The sequence below is a fragment of the Eptatretus burgeri genome, chromosome 6 (genome assembly GCF_056783735.1).
Source record: "Eptatretus burgeri isolate ZD-2024b chromosome 6, Ebu_testis_v1, whole genome shotgun sequence".
In the NCBI taxonomy this organism is placed as follows: domain Eukaryota; kingdom Metazoa; phylum Chordata; class Myxini; order Myxiniformes; family Myxinidae; genus Eptatretus; species Eptatretus burgeri.
This window is the reverse complement of record NC_140966.1, coordinates 52,423,907-52,440,753: the sequence shown is the minus strand read 5'-3', so window position 1 is coordinate 52,440,753 and position 16,847 is coordinate 52,423,907. Positions and strand designations below refer to the sequence as shown.

Below are 16,847 nucleotides of genomic sequence, written 5' to 3'. Positions count from 1 at the left end.
CCCACCCCCTCCCTCATCCCTGCCTGGCCTTTCCCTGTCTCCTTATGCTTTTTGTTTATGTACTCCCTTTTTATGCCTCTCTTCAAATTTTAATACCATTATCTTTGTTGTTTAATCGGTCGAAGGAAATTTATACAGGTCAGACATTTTTATAACCAGTCATAAAATGTGTTGCACTGACTTTTTCGCATACAGTATCGAGGCTCATGGAGGAGCGAGAACACAATGGATCAGGACGTAACAGGATGAAAACAACAGTAAGAAAAAGGTGTTGGTGGGTGGAGGACACAACAACAGCCGAATGAATGGCTAAAATAGAGGGAGACTTGGAGGAATATAAAATATGTGGGGAGAACAATGAGGCCTTGGGGAGGACACAGAGGGTGAACAAGATGGCTACAGCCACAAGCTCTCAGTCACAGAAGTGGAAGGAAAAAAACAATATATTGAGGGCCTGTACCATTGTTGGGAGAGTAGAAGCAGCATGTCCAAGGTAGAGTGACCAGGTCTGAATTAGAAATGATGATCTGAGATGAGGCTGTTGGAAAAAAGGAATGATTTTATGTCAACTGCAATGATGGATTCCATGATGTTAATGATGATTGGAAGTAAGCTAATTGGGCTGTGGTTAAGGGGATCCGTTTTTGCACCTTTTTATGTAATGCTGTGATGTTGGCTGATTTCCAATTTCCCAGGTGGATAAAGGAGATCAGTCCTGAAGTGTAAAAATAAATAAATAAATAAATTAATTTTAAAAAACCTTTAAATACGCGAAGCACGAATGTCGAAACAGGTCACACTTTATGACCCGTGAATACACGGGTCCACAAATTGCGAATCCATGAATAGCAGGGTCTGGCACTATTTTGTCTCTGAATTCATTCCGATCGCACATGCGCAGAGAAGAGCGAGATAATTTTTTTTTACTTTGTTCGCCTGCCTGGCAGTCAAATGGAATTGGAAATCATTCCAAACAGGAAACCTATTTTTAAGGACATCATAAAGGACACATACAACAGGCACAAAAACTAATGTAACTTGTTAGATAGGGTGGTGTAATAGATAGGGTAATAATAGACATCAATCGGCAGTGAAACAGATTAATTTATTTATACGACTTTTACAATGTTTATCTTATTTAAATTGAATTATATACACGAACATTGGAGAACACAAATTGTCTTCTTATCACTCTCTTCCATGAACCATCAGTTTTGCAGTACTGGGACATGCCGAATAATGTGGCATATAAGAGTCGTACATAAGACTGCTTGAATAACATGAAACTTCCGGAATTATTTCAAACAATCTTTAAAATCATTATTTTATTTTGAATGAAGTCTAACACTGTGTATGGTAACATGTTCTATGAACTCTCCAGTTAAGAAAGTATATGGAAGGGTTGCCGGATGCTTGTCCCTTGGCTTGTCCCTCAGTTGGATGCTTCAACATCGGCCGCTCTAGTTCTAATCCTAACTAGTCCCTCTCTAACAGTGGCTTCCCCGTTGGCATTCCTCCTTTCTCGATGCCCATTATACTGTCCTCACACACTCCCTCTCCCACACCCGTGCCGGTATGTACGGGCAGCGTGATCTTGGTCTCACGGCGTGGGAGCTCGCCGTGCACCAAAGTGCATGGTTCGCAAACCAGCCATTTACCCTCTGCCACATATATCCATGCTGTGGCGTCGGATGGGGGATTCAGCAGCTTGGGTGCGGGACTTGCTCCACACTGCACACACCCGGGCATACACACCTCCCCAGGAATAGTCCCCATCCAGGCGGCTGTTACCTGGACCTGCTCCCCGTTCATACGAGTATGTGTGCCCTTTATCCTCTGTAATTCCCTAGCCTGACTGCCGGCAATCTCTCACTGCATGGCTTGCATGCTCGCCATCAGGCTGTCGTGGCTCGCATTTTGGCCATCATCTCTACCCAGCTAGCCTCGATTTTATCTGCCAGCTCGGCTCCCATTTTGTCTTGCTTTGACTTGAGCCTGTCCACCAGCTCAGCCTGACCAGTCTCCATATCAGCCCCAGTTCTGGCCTCCATTCTTTCAAACATGGTCATCATGGCCACACATTGCTGGCTCATGTATTGTTGTGGTGATGACATTCGCCTGCTGCTTCCTGATGCTGGTTCACTTTGGGGCACTGGGTCCATTGAGGGAGCATATCCTGAACTACCGGATCATGTACCTCCATCTCTACTGGGGACATGGTGGTATCTTTCCGGTATGCTTCCCCCTGGTCTGAGTTTTCCTGATCACCCATTTCAATTTAAAATGTTGGCGTCAAATCGCGTGCTCCCACAATTTTGCTTTGAGGCATTATGTCTCATACCTCAGGTCCAAATCCTACTTCTGACACCAGTGTTACAGTCATTGGGTTCATCCGGTCGTCCGGCTCGATTCCTGGCAAACTGTGATAAAGCGGTCAAAGTGGCCGACTGATTCTGTCATCCTAGGTTGGATCACATGTCTGCCCACCATGATACCTCACCCGAATGGGATCAACAAGCCAGTAGATGCACTGTGCTGATTTGGTACCATACGCCTGATCTCTAATAATGACTGAGCTGAGTTGCTTGGCATACAGCACGGCCTTGTTATGGTCAGTAATCACCCATATCCAATTTGTCCTTTATCAAACGTGTGTAGCATAATAATTGTAACTGCAATCAGAACCACCCAAACACCACCAATCACCAATTGGACACCTAACACCAAAGACACCAATTAACACCAAGGGGTCAGCAAAGACCAACACCAATGTAATTAGAGAACATAGGGTGGGAATACAATGAGAAGCAAACGATCATTAACAATAACACCCTTATCTCTCTACCACATATGCGCCCAACAAACGGGAATTATTTCTGTCTTAACGGGCCCATTCACATCTCAGGAGATAAACAATAGATAGAGTCTGACAAGACAGGAAATACCCCGGCTGTGTTGGCAGGACACAGCTTGACTCCTTTAAATGGCACAAGCAGGCAAATGAGCAGCTCCAGGTCCAATCCCAGGGGTATGAGGAGGAGAGTGGGCATGGCTGACTAGGTGGGGAGTGGCAGAGTGCAGCAATTTGTGTACAGGACTCAGCGAGATTCCCAGCATCTGCTCTGATACTCGTGGGTTGCACCAAATTATATGACTTTTGTCCTCGCCTCTCGGCCAACATTGGTCCATAACCCAGTCTGTGAGTGAGGAAAACCCTCCCCAAACTCACCCAGATGGTTGCTGATGGTCGGTGTGGTGGTCACGGCTTTTCCCACTGATACTTGTGCCGACAGCCTGGCAGTGCACATAAAATGACATAAAAGACAGATTACCAAGGTAAGAACATTAAAAAGGGAATTGACGGGATGGCGGTTTTAAATGCCAACATTGGGGGCAGTAAGACAGCATCTTTCTCATATCACAATTCAATTACCTCACAATTATTCTAGTACATTCAATATGGAAGTTAACTACCTGACATTATGCAAAGTTAGCCCGTAGAAGTCATTCCTGCAACAATACCTTCCTTTATAAGCAAAACCCACAAAATAAAATATGATCTAGGTTCTGAAAATGTGCTTTCAAATACTCTACTCAGGTAATTGTAAGGAATGAAGACATGCTTGATAACTACCAGAAATTAGCATTTACCATGTAGTCTGTCTCTGTCTCTCTCTCTCTCTCTCTCTCTCTCTCTCTCTCTCTCTCTCTCTGTTACTTTACCCAAAGGCTGGTTCAGTGCTGCAAAGTGGTAATGATTTCACTAGGTGGTTTGTCTTTGCCGTCCCACCAGTAGTTATGGCAGGAATTTGGAACTTGTAATCCAGCATTCCTGAAATAACTTGCCTACTCTTCGAAAAATAATACAATGGTATCCTTAACCTTCACCAAAAATAAAGTAGTTCCTCGATCATCGAAATAGAATTGCTTAACCCCGCTTTGCGCTATACACATGCAGGTTAACTGGTGGTAACAGATGGGATATCCAGCTTAATGCTTGTGTGAGGGATGGTGCACTTTGTGATGCAATACTCTGCCTGCGGAGCACGAATTTGACAGTGTATAGTCGAGTAATCGAGTTGGCAATCGAACGCAGACCCAGACAGTTCAAGGAAGAGTTGACTACCTTTGCATCTTCTAGTCAGACTAACCTCGAGCCAACAAACATCAAATAAGCAATCAACCAACTACAACATATGCAGAGCCAGGAAAGCACATTAAAGGTCCTACATATTCCATCAGCTTGGCTTTTACAGTATCGTGGAAAATTAGTTTGTGGTTTTCAAAGTTGAGTGTCAGTCCAGTATTTATTTCATGTCAATTATAAAAATGCACATGATGCCATAAAACGACGAATTGTACTTGAAAATTGGACGTTGATAAGTTGTCTTGCAAAACATTGCAAAATATTATCAGGCCGGTATGATTATTAAATTATGGATATAATTTGTTATCAGTTTGAAGAAATTGAAATGACAAGAAGGGTAGGGTAGTCGAGAGAGCAGAAAAGGCATGGATAACCGCGGTAGCTCATGCAAGTAAATGGTTTAGCTCACCAAGCCAAGCTTTCCTCCAATAACACGAGACGTCTTGTCTATTTTTGGCTGAGAAAATGTGCAATGACATCCCAACACCATGATTTCAACACTGCTATGAAATCAATAGATTACTTTCTACATCGTGGCAAGTACTGTACATTGCAATTGATGTATCTGATGTTATTATATTAACAAATGTTTGGATACTTTTTTTGCAGAAAATGCATTCATTAATCTTATTTTGTTTTCATCTTTTTCTGTTTAACATCCAAAACACAACATGGATTTTACACACATGCTGCAGTTTTGCATTCCAAAAATGAACAATGACCAATGAACAGATATTGAAGCCTTTGTTTCATTTTTTCAAAGGCAGTAGCACAATTAAGGGAGACATTAGACTCAATGGTATAATAATTAGTGTCTGCTCTGAGTCAAGAGGTCAGTGGTTCAAACCCTGGGTGTCATAATAAAGACTTGAAAGATGGTACGTGTTGCTTTCTTGCTTGATACTCAGCATTTATAGGTTAGAGGATGGACAAACAATGCTGGGAAGGCAATGGCAAATCACCCAGTATTTCAATCCATCAGGACCAGACTCTGTGTAGAGCGTTGGTGCTGCCTAAGCAGTCTCTGGCTATTCGGCACAATATACCAGCAAGCTGGCACTCATTTTGCTGACCTCAGAAGGATGACAGGCAGAGTCAACCCCACCTGGTGTGAATTCAACAGCCGAGGGGGATTTGAACACAAGATCTTGGGATCAGAAGCCCACCACCCTAACCATGAAGCCAACACCAGGCACCCAGTATATCCCTTGCCAAGAAACTGCTTCAACGCATCACCAAGGCTCTGTAAGTAGAGTATGGTACATGTTTTGTTTTCAACCTGAAAAGTGCAGGAAGATGCAGTATGCAGTGTTCTCATGATATGGACGGATTGTCAATTTCACTTCCAACAAACAGCCATTTATAATTAGGCTTTCAGCATGGGATTATTAAACTAGCAGCAAACAATGCAGATTGTTCATACCATTGACAGCCAAAAGCAACCACCCAAAGATAGAGCCATCAGCTAATGACAAGACAAAAAATTTTTAATTCAAAGTTGAGGCTCGTGGAGGAGCTAGAACAGAGAACAGATCAGGACACATCAGAACAGAAAGAGAGAGAGAGGGCAAACACCAAAAGCAGGATTGAGGAGCAAAATAGAGGGAGCCTTGGACAAATAAGGTATGTGGTGAAGAATGAGGGGTAGGAGAAGATGCATGGGGTGGACAAGATGGATACGGAAGCAAAATCTCAGGAAGGAAATACTTCTTTTTGCGTATGGTAGCTTAGCTGCCGGGGTAGTTATCATTTCTTGGAAGCACAACTGTGTCGCTGATGCAGTGCCCCTCTACCAGTACACACTAGTTCTCATTTCGCCGACCTCGGAAGGATGACAGGCTGAGTCAACCCCCTGGTGTATTAATTCAGCGGGAAACGGGGGGGGGGGGTGGGTGAACTCAGGACCCTCGGATCCCAAGCCACCACCCTCACCACAAAGCCAACACCGGGCTACCAAGGAAATAGTGGAAATTTAAAACGAGGAGGGCTATGTGGTGGTGGGGAGTTAATGGGAATAGAAAAGATCTTGGTTTTGGATGAGGGGTTTTGGATTATAATTATCAACAAGAAAAAGAGCAATTAATCTGATTTTGTTTTCATATTTTTGTTTAATTAATATTAATTAATTATAATAAAGAATAATATTAATAAATAAAATTTTCTGTTTAATTGTTTAAATCGGTTAAATTAATGAATTAAATTATTTTTCTGTTTAATAATTAATTATGCCTTTCTAAATTAAATGAAATGATGGATGTGTATGTGGCCGATGTTGACCTCAAAAATAATTGGTGGTTGAAGTCAAAGACAAAATATGCAACTCTTCAAATTTCAAGTCAATCGGAATAAAATTGACAATTTTAGAAATTTGGCCGATGTTGACTCAAAAATATTTGGTCGTTGAATTCATGAACCCGATATGCAAATCCTCTTCAAATTTCAAGTCACCGAATGAAAATTGAGGTTTTTAGAAACGTCACCTAAGTTGTTGATCTTTTGCCTATGTTGACATTTTGGTCTATGTTGACCTCAAAAACAATTGGTGGTTGAATTAAATGACCAAATATGTAAATCCTCTTCAAATTTCAAGTCAATCGGATGAAAATTGGCAATTTTAGAAATATGACTTATGTTGACTTTTCGGCCTCAATAATATATTTTCGGCCTCAATATGATAACCTCAATAAATTGGTAGAAATCAGAAACCTGATATGTAAATCCTGTTCAAATTTCTAGTCAATAGGATGAAAATTGAGGATTTTAGAAATTCCACAAATTTGACCCATGTGAGCTTTGGACCTCAAAAACTAAGCTTCCGTTGTAAGGTTTGTTGCTTATGATGAACTCTACCATGTGGTGAAATTTCGTGAAGATTGATTAAAAATTGTGACCTGTCGGCGATAGACAGACAGAGACAGACAGAATAACGCACAAGACCAACCAATGTACTTGAAAATTCTTCGATTTTTGCAAGGAACAAACAGACAGACAAACAGACCCAAGTGCAATACCCTCTCCTCTGGCGAGGAAAAAGAATGCATGTTTCCTCCATCGAACGTGGCTTTGACAGCATCGAGAACTTGATTGCATCATCCACATGAACACAAGCTTGTTAAACCGCCCCCCCCACCCCGATACTATAGGCATAGGGGAAGGCTTATTGCTGTTGTAGGGTTTGTTTCTACAATTAGTGCCCCAATTTTAATGGTACCCCAGAGTTTCTTCGACCCCAAGCATTACAAAACCACTATTTAGAAGAAATTTTTTTTTTCATTTTTCTTTTCTTCCTGCACTCCCAATTTCTCGGCTGTATCTCGGAGCCGGCTGGGATTTTCGGAATTAAATTTTGCATCAATAATGAGAATAGAAAGTATGCGGGGTTGACATAACTTTTTTGCTCTTGACCTAATGTTTAAGGTCATGACCCAATTGTACACATTTTAACATTTTTCACAATAACTCGACTAAGGTTTGTCCAATTGTAACCGAATTGCCCTCTCTCGCTGGCATAGAGTAAGGTACATTTATGCTTCATTTATATCATACCTCTTCGGGTTAAAGGTCAAGGTCAAATGGCGGTCTGGGAAAACAAAGAAAAAATATACGTGTATTTTTTGTGATCGCTCAATTTTGCCAGTGCAGAATCTCAAAGACTGCTTGGCCTTCCAAGATGTTCTTGGCCTCATCATGGTGTACCAGCACTGAAATTGTGCACCTGATATTTGTTTCGTGACCTTGTCTTACATTCTTTGGATTATTATCTAATCAACAAAAAACCTTAATGATCATAACTTGAAGAATTTTCCTCCAATTTTCTTGATAAGTTTATGGATGGATTCTAAGTGGGGATACATTTTCTTTACTCACACTCTATCCCGAAATGCTGAAGGTCAAGGTCCTATGGTGGTCTCAAAAAATATGGCCATCATTGGATCGCGGGTCAAGGGTAAGTCACGGGGAATCGCCAACGGTAAGCCGGGGGAGACTTACGCTTGGTGTTTTTTTTTTTTTTTTTTTTTTTTTTTTTTTTTTTGTATACCTTGGTCGAGGCTCGTATGAGAGCTAACACACAACTCACAGCAAGGAGGCATGAGACAAGAGGGGCGGGAGTGGAAGGGACAAAACATTGGGGAACAGACACAGGTGAACTGTGGAAGGGGGAGGGATGGGGATGGGACGGGGAACATGGCGAGGGGAAGATGGACATTAAAGGGACTTTCAGGAAGGAAAGCAGGAGAATTGAAGGAAGTGGGCTTGGGTGGATTATCGGGGGTAGAAAAGATCGAGGATTTGGATGGGGGAAGATAAGAGGTGGTGGTGAACAGCTGTTTTGAAAGCCTGGAGGGAAGAATGGGAAAGAATAGAGTGAGGAAGTTTATTCCAAAGGCGGGAAAAAGAGGAATGAAAGAGTGAAGATGAGCAGTGATTCGTGATTTTGGTAGTTTTACCAGAAGGGGGTTGTTGGCGGACCTTGAGCGCCCTGTGGAAATGTGGTTGGGACAAATCACAGAGAGAGCAGGGGGGCAAGGCTGGAGAGGAGTCGGTAGAAGACAGAAAGACCACCGACCAACCTGCGGTGATTGAGTGAGAGGCCCAAAGACTCAGCTTCATTGCGGGAGATGCCAATGATCTTAAAAGCCCTGGTTTCGACAGCGTGAAGTCGAGAAAGGTGGGAGGCAGGAGCACCAGCCCAGAGGGGAGAGCAGTACTCCATCAGGCTACGGACAAAAGCTTTGTAAGTGGTCAGGAGCTCAAGAGGGCCGAGGAAGGACTTTGCACGACGGAGGATTCCCAGTCGGCGACTGGCTTTTGAGGCAAGGTTGGAAATGTGACTTTCCCAGGAAAGGTCATGGCAGATAGTGAGACCCAGAAGCTTGAAAGAAAAGACTTCTTCCAGAGGATTGTTGAGAAAGTGGATGGGGGTTTTGTAAACGGTCCTTTCGAAGAGACATAGTGAGAGTGTGAGATTTGTCTGGATTGAAAGACATGTTCCACGTGTTGGACCAGTTTGTGATTTTATCCAGATCTGCAGTGAGCGAAGAAGCTGCTGCTTGCCGGTCTGAGGGATGACAGATGGTACGGCAGAGGGTGGAGTCATCGGCAAAGAGAAATAGAGGATTTTCCAGAGAGTCCGAGAGATCATTGATGAAAACCAGAAAAAGAACAGGGCCCAGAACGCTACCTTGAGGAACTCCAGCCTGCACAGGAAGAGGGGATGAAAGAACTCCATTTAGGGCCACACGTTGACTGCGACAGGAGAGGAAGTCTGCGAGCCATGAGTGGAGATGGCCTTGAATACCATGGGAAGAGAGTTTGGTGAGTAGGGCAGGGTGCCAGACTGTGTCAAAAGCACGTGATATGTCCAGGGATACGGCTCGGATTTCCTGTCTGGCATTGAGGACCTCCATCCATTGATGGGAGAGCAGTAGCAGCATATCTAGGGTAGAGTGACCTGGTCTGAAACCAAATTGATGATTGGAAATCAAGCCATTGGAGAAGAGGAAGGATTTCATGTCTGAAGCGATGATGGATTCCATAACCTTGCTGATGATTGGGAGAAGGCTGATTGGTCTATAGTTACAGGGATCTGTTTTTGCACCTTTTTTATGCAGGGCAGTGATGTTAGCAGATTTCCAAGCAGATGGCAGATGACCTTGGGAAAATGAGAGGGTGAATAGAACAGAGAGAGGGTGAGCAAGAGCAGAAGAGCAGGCTTTGAGGACACGTGGGCTGATGCCGTCTGGACCGGTTGCAGAATCTGACTCGAGGTTTGAAAGCAAGCTCTCCACCTTGTCAGGAGAAAAGGATACAGAGTCCAGGGACAGTTGGGTGCGACTGGGTAAAGTGGGTAGAGATAGTGATGGGTTTGGGACACAAGATTTAGCTGCAAACACCGAGTTTAGACATTCAGCTTTATCACGTGTGGAATCAGCAGTGCGGCCATTTGAGGTAAGGGAGGGGATGGAGGGGGAACATACACCAGAAACAGATTTGATTAAACGCCACCAGGATTTTGAGGAGGGAGAGAGGTTTGAGAGTTCAGACTTGAGATGAGAAAGATGTTGTTTTCTGGCTCTCCTGAGGGTAGCTACACACTTGTTCCGAGCTTTGTGGAAAGAACTGAGATTGCCCTCAGTTGGGTTTGCTTTCCATGAGGCAAAGGCAAGTTGTTTCAGGACAACTGCCTCGCCACAAGCTTCAGTAAACCAAGGGCGGGAGGAAGGGTAAGACAACTGAACAACTTACCCTGAAGGAAGGGTAAGACAACTGAAGGGTAAGACAGTTTGCTTTGTGATTTATCTCGTACGCGCAGGGTTGTCCAGTCTATTTCTTTTGTCAGGGTTTAAAGACTTCCCTACACCCATTAAGGAATGGGGTCAGGGATTAGTTTATATTACCTTTAACATAGATACAAATCCTTAGGCACTATAGAACGATTTTAAAATAAATTAATTAAAAAAATTTCAAATTTTTGTTTCGCATGAAACACTCCCCGGCACTCAATGATGAACCCCTGAAAGTTTGACAAAGATCCGTTTGGTCATCTCTGAGAAAATGGTCACACACACACACACACACAAAGTTTGACAAAGATCCGTTTGGCCATCTCTGAGAAAATGGTCACACACACACTTATTAGTATAGATATGTGTGGTGTTGCAAGCAGATATCCTCATGCTATGTCCAAATGAAAATACTACACAACTCTCAAGAGTGACCATTCGGTGGATCAAGCATCATGACCTGGGTGGAAGACATGAAACGAGCATGGCGACGTGTTCATGACACCTGCAGAATTGAAGTGATCTCCTTCGTTTGTTCACCAGACTCGGTGTGAATGTCATAATGGTTAATACGAGTTCCCCAATAAAGCACTTTAACACAGGAGGAAACCATTTTGCCCAACAAGCCTGCGCAATGGTAGCCAACCTGTGGTTGACGGTGCTCTATTGTTTGTTTGTTGTTTTTTTTAATACTGGGCGTCGAGCAACGAAGCAGCACGTACCAATCATTCTACGTGGCACAAGTCTTGGGCATGACTCCGACGGGGTTCGAACTGTTGACCTCCCAGATTCAAAATTGACGATATAGATATATATATATATATATATATATATATATATATATATATATATATATATATATATATATATGTATATATATATGTATATATATATATATATGTATATATATATATATATATATATATGTATATATATATATATATATATGTATATATGTATATATGTATATATATGTATATATATATATATATATATATGTATATATATATATATATATGTATATATATATATATGTATATATATATATATATATATATATATATATGTATATATATATATATATATATATATATATATATATATATATATTGTTACGAATTCTCACCCGCCGGCGTACGGACTGCCGCTTTGAGCCGAATCACGGCCGTACGCTCACCGGACGGACAATTCAGTCGCGACTTTCCGGAACAACGCCGAAAACCAGTCACGGGTGTACTCCAAGCGCGCACCACGGCCTAGTCAATATTCTACCCACGCGTGACAGGGTCAATCGCCGAATTTGTTGATATACCTAATTATTCGCGCGGGCAGACTACCGAGAGACTGTACCTCAACGAAGGCCTGCTTGGACACGAACCGCTTAAGCGGTTCATTCTATTCCGGGATAACCGAGCGGTGTATTATCACCAGGCCTCGTTGGACCCGATTCTATTATCGGCTATGAAAAAGCCTGCTATTATTCCGAAATGCAATACGGCAGCTCAATTAAGGGAAAATGACGCGACGAACAGGTTACATTCGAACAAGCACATTTATTACTTCCCACACGTATACAATCAAGCAATACATGGGTGAAACACGCATGCAGTTATGCAGCCGAACACAATGCAAAGGAAAGAGCTAATACCATCTATTTATTATGTACAGTCACTTATACAGTTCTACTTGCGGACATGGTGCCAGAACATTCATTCGAAAGAAAAGCAAGGAAAAACCCCAGGACAGACGAGGGGTAGACTGGACCTCTTTGGGTCTTTATTTGCATGGAGCCGTGTAGACCGCAGAGGCTCCGTGAGGCCGCGCTGGTTACCTTCCTCGCTGGGGCGACCCACGACCCTCCCTCCCCACGGCAGCTAGCGTAACCACGGCTCGGCCGCGGCCTGGTGACTCGGGCCCCAGCCGGCAACGCCTGAGAGGAACGAACGGGTCTTTGCTCTCTTAGAGTTGATGCTCTGTAAGAACCCGTCCGTTCCTCAGCGATGCTCGGACTGTCCCGAAGCCTGATCACCTCGGACCGTCTGGCGCTGGCGGTGAGCTCTCTTCGGCTCGTATACGTTCCGCAGCTCCGCTCGGCACAGCAGGTTTAGCCGCGCTCCCCGTTCACGCCTCCTCCATTCTCCTCTCCAAATGCAAGGAACGCCTCCTCTCCAAATGCAAGGAACGCCTAGCAGGCATTGGGGTCAAGGCAAAGGCAGGCAGACAAGGCATGGCAAGGCAAGACAAGGCCGTTGTAGCAAAACGGGCCGGTGGTGAAGCTGACCGGCACAGGCCTTGTAGCAAAACAGCCGGCAAATGAAGCTGGCCGGCCTCTTGTCTTGTACTGGAGGTTCGTGGAGGGAGTGCGGTGGTGCTGGCCACTCGGAAGGCGGGCTCGGACCTACCCTACTGTCTCCCCCCCTCCCCCATTCTATCGCCTTTGCCTGTCTCTGTCCATACCCACTCCCTTAATTTGCAAAAAATCCCCAATTTAGCCCCCATCTTATTTTTATTTCCCCCTCTATAAATCGTCGCCCCAACCCCCTTTATTGTCTCTGTCTGGCTAACCTATCCTGTCTCCTAGCCTACCCCCAACCCCTATGCTCCCTTCCTGGAGGGGAATAAGGGAGAGCTAGTGTTCTGTGTCGAGGCCCAACGAAGCCTCAGAATGGCCTCCTCAGATTTCAGCGATCTTTTTTACCACGGTGAGTCCAGCGGCCCACAACGAGAGCAAAGGGATGGATGGTGCGGAGGGGTACATCTCCTAATCTACCCTAACGTTTATTAATCTTAAACTACCCTGGGGCTTTCCGAAAGCGCCTCTCGCTTAAACTGCTGGTTCTATAAACCAAGATTCCCGTCGCCTGTGTTGGTGTCCTCACAATTTTGGGCCTCACCCTCGAATTTTCCCTTGTGTCCTCGCACGGTTTCGTGGCTGGGACGCGTGGCTTCCTTGGCAGGAACTACCCTCTGCCGATTCTCCAACTATGGCACCCCTGGGCCCTGCAACTGCCTCCGAGCCTACCAGCTCCCTAAAATCTGGAGAGTGCCCTCCCTGGCGACTCCCCCTCGATGCCCACGTGGCGTGTTGGCGCCCCGGGTCCCTTTCCTAGGGTCGCCCGTGCCCAGTACACTGCCCCCGTGGCATTTGGCGCCACGGGCCCCGCATCATGCGGGCCCACCCGTGCCCACTACACTATCCCGGCCCCCCATGGACCCTTGGCCTACCACGGCCGACTAGCCCGGTGCCCGGTGTACCCACGAAGCGATAGTCACCTTTCTCAGCCATGCTCCCAGCCCGTCAATAGGGCTCCTGCACCCCTCTAAATGGGTTTCGAGCCTACGTTCCCACCAACAGCAAAACGACCTCCATTCTGTAAATTTAACTAACCCACTAACTCACATTACTCTGACCCCGGGGTCCCTTAGGCGGGAGTCACTCCTCCCCCCAATCACTCATCGCACCATGCATTCCACATTCACTCAGACCCGCTAACCTCACTCGCTCAACATGTTTCCATTCATTTCACCACTCACATCGCTGAATACTGCCATTCCTCTCACTACATCCCCTAACTATCTCGTGATCCCTCGTCATCCCTTACAATATAGCACGTTCCATTTAACACTACGTAGCTAAGCTACATCCCCTCTACACATCCAAAGTCTGCCCGTGTCCTCAAAATCATTTTTCCATTTCCCATCCTAAATCTCAACTAAATCTCTCTACCGAATCCATTCCACGAGCTCCATGAGGACTTATCCTTGCCCCATGAAGCCGGTCTAACCAGCACAACCCTTCCCCCTAGCTAGTTCCATCCTGTGCCCGGGACGGGGGGGGGGGTCTTCCACCCCTTGCCCGGGAATCCTGTTCACCCGAAGCGAGGCTTGTTGTTTTTTTTGTTTTTTTAATGCGCCCACCAGCGCGGAGACTCGCAACCTGCGCCCTTTCCCCGTGACGTTATGGCAGCTGTTCGCGCACCTTGTCTCTCCTCGGATGGTACCATCCGGCAGGGATTTCCCTCCTGCCGGATTCCGACCATGCAGCCATGACATCACCCTGCGCATTAAAAACAAGCCTCGCGTTTCGAGGGGTTCCCCACGCGAACATATGTGCTCTACTCGTCGGAGCTTCACAAACACGCTCGCGTGGAGAACCCATCCGGTCCAAATCCGTCTATCCAGCCTACCTTCTGTCCGTCTGTGGGGTCGGCTCGAATCCACCGCAGCGTTTCCGGACCGGGTTTCACTCCCGCAGGCGCGCACGTAGCGGCCTCGTGCATAGCACAGCACAGCACGGACCCCGCGCGCGCTGCCGTGCAAACCCGGCACGGTGCTCAAACCAGCTACGGCCGCTACTCGGCCCTAGTCCACTGTCAGGCACCGTCGTCGTCGCACTCTCGCGCACAAACTCCCACGTGCCACGACGCTCACACACCTCGACATGACATTCATACCGGGACATGCGGTTGCATGTTCGCGCATGCCAACCGCCATCTCCCTCGCATACAGCGACCTCACACACACGGTCCCTCTCACACACGGCCGTTCCATCGCACATGTGGTTCCACTCACACAAGGCCTTTCACTCAAGCATGCCATTTCCCTCGCACACGGTGCTTCATCCACACACGGCGTGCTAGGAAGCACGAATTTCGGCACACTCGCAATCTCGCACACCATTTTACTCACACATGCGGTTTCTTTTACACAGACCTTTTCCGTCACACCCGCGGTTCCTTTCACACAACGCCTTTCACCCACGCTATGCGCGCGTTGCAGCACGCATTTTGCCACACTCGTGAACACACACACCGGGACATTCACAATGGGGATTTGCACTACCTCAAGCGCTCCCGGGGTCTCCAAACCCCCAAGCTCCACGTGCACCCGTCAACAGCACTCGCCCCCTCTAATTCGCAAAGCTCGACCGGACCCACCTGGTCGAGATCCGCCTCAAGGGAGCATAGCGTTTCCCTCCGTTCCTGGAGGAGGCTATCCGGCTGCTCACACCGGGTCACGACACATTCCCCAAGCATCCCCCTCATTGCACTCCACTACCTCCATATGTGTGTGCTCGTCTTTCGCCCCGTCCAATTCACCCTCTATCGCCCGTGTCGCTGTCATTTCTTTTAATTCCTGCGTTTCCATTAATCCCGTCACGTCGTCCATTACCTCCGTTTCTTCCTCGCTTTTCGTGTCTGCTGTTTCCTCTTTTGTCTCGTCTCCATTATTATTATTTCTGCCGTCGTCTCTATTATCATTTCCTCTACCTCCTGCGTTCCCATCTCTTCTATTTTTTTCGTCGTTCCCTCGCATTCATTAGTTTCTCCCTGGCTCTTCGTCTCTGTTTCCTCCCTCGTCCCATTGGATTCATTCTCGACTCGGTCTATCTCCCGCGTCTCTGGTGTTTTTATTTCCGTCATCTTCTTTATTATTTCCCTCGTCTCTACGTGTCTCGTACACGTCTCAGTCACCCCATTAATTATGACCTCGCCCGTCGTCATCGCAGGCTGGACAGCCGTTGCACTCCCTCTCGTTGGTTCGGAATCTACGTCACGTGGCGTCGCCATTTTGTACACCGTTGTCCGCATGTAGTCGCGCGCCGCCGCCATTATACCCGTCTGCAGGCCTTGCCCGATACGCTGCACCTCACCCCGTTGTGTCTGCATATCGTCCCTGATGCTTTGCGCGCTCGCATCCATGTTGTTTTTTATTTCTTCTTTCATTTCCTTTGCGTTTTTTAAAAAATTCGCTTCCCTTTCATTTGCTGCGTACTTGCCCCCACCTCCGCCAGCAACATTGACAATAGCTGGCGCACTTGGGGAGTATCCTGCACGGTGATCTCGCCCCGGGCCACGGATTCTATCAATATATCTATTTTTGAACCACCCTGCACCCGCTCGCCTTGAACCGGCATTTGCGTCTCGGAAATAATTTAAAGCTCGAAATTTAATGGGACTCGAGGGTCGCTCCACACCCCTTGATCCGATTCCCATTCATTTGGTTTGGTGTGGTGTGGTGTGGTGTGAAGGCGGGAGGGTTTTCACCCCACTCCTCGACACCAGCGTAACGAATTCCCGGACGTTCCGGATCAAATTGCCGATCATATCTCAACGGAGCCTCATCGCTTCGTTGGACCCGATTACTTTTATCGGCTATCAAAAAGCCCGCTATTATTCCGAAATGCAATACGGCAGCTCAATTAAGGGAAAATGACGCGACGAACAGGTTACATTCAAAACAAGCACATTTATTATTTCCCACACTTATACAATCGAGCAATAAATGGGTGAAACACGCATGCAGTTATACAGCCGAACATAATGCAAAGGAAAGAGCTAATACCGTCTATTTATTATGTACAGTCACTTATACAGTTCGACTTGCGGACATGGCGCCACAACATTCATTCGAAA

At 46.0% G+C, this 16,847-nt stretch overlaps 1 protein-coding gene across 1 annotated transcript; it reads right to left on the bottom strand.

Annotated features, from left to right (window-relative positions):
* Positions 1–473: 473 nt before the first annotated feature.
* On the bottom strand, positions 474–16,139 carry LOC147024780 (uncharacterized). Its single transcript, XM_085885033.1, has 5 exons — positions 15,369–16,139; positions 3,230–3,294; positions 2,946–3,056; positions 651–715; positions 474–538 (listed from the first exon to the last, which is right to left on the bottom strand). The coding sequence occupies exons 1-4, from the start codon at positions 15,474–15,476 to the stop codon at positions 655–657; spliced, it is 345 nt and encodes a 114-aa protein (XP_085741159.1). The 5' UTR covers positions 15,477–16,139; the 3' UTR covers positions 474–538; positions 651–654.
* Between the last annotated feature and the right edge of the window lie 708 nt (positions 16,140–16,847).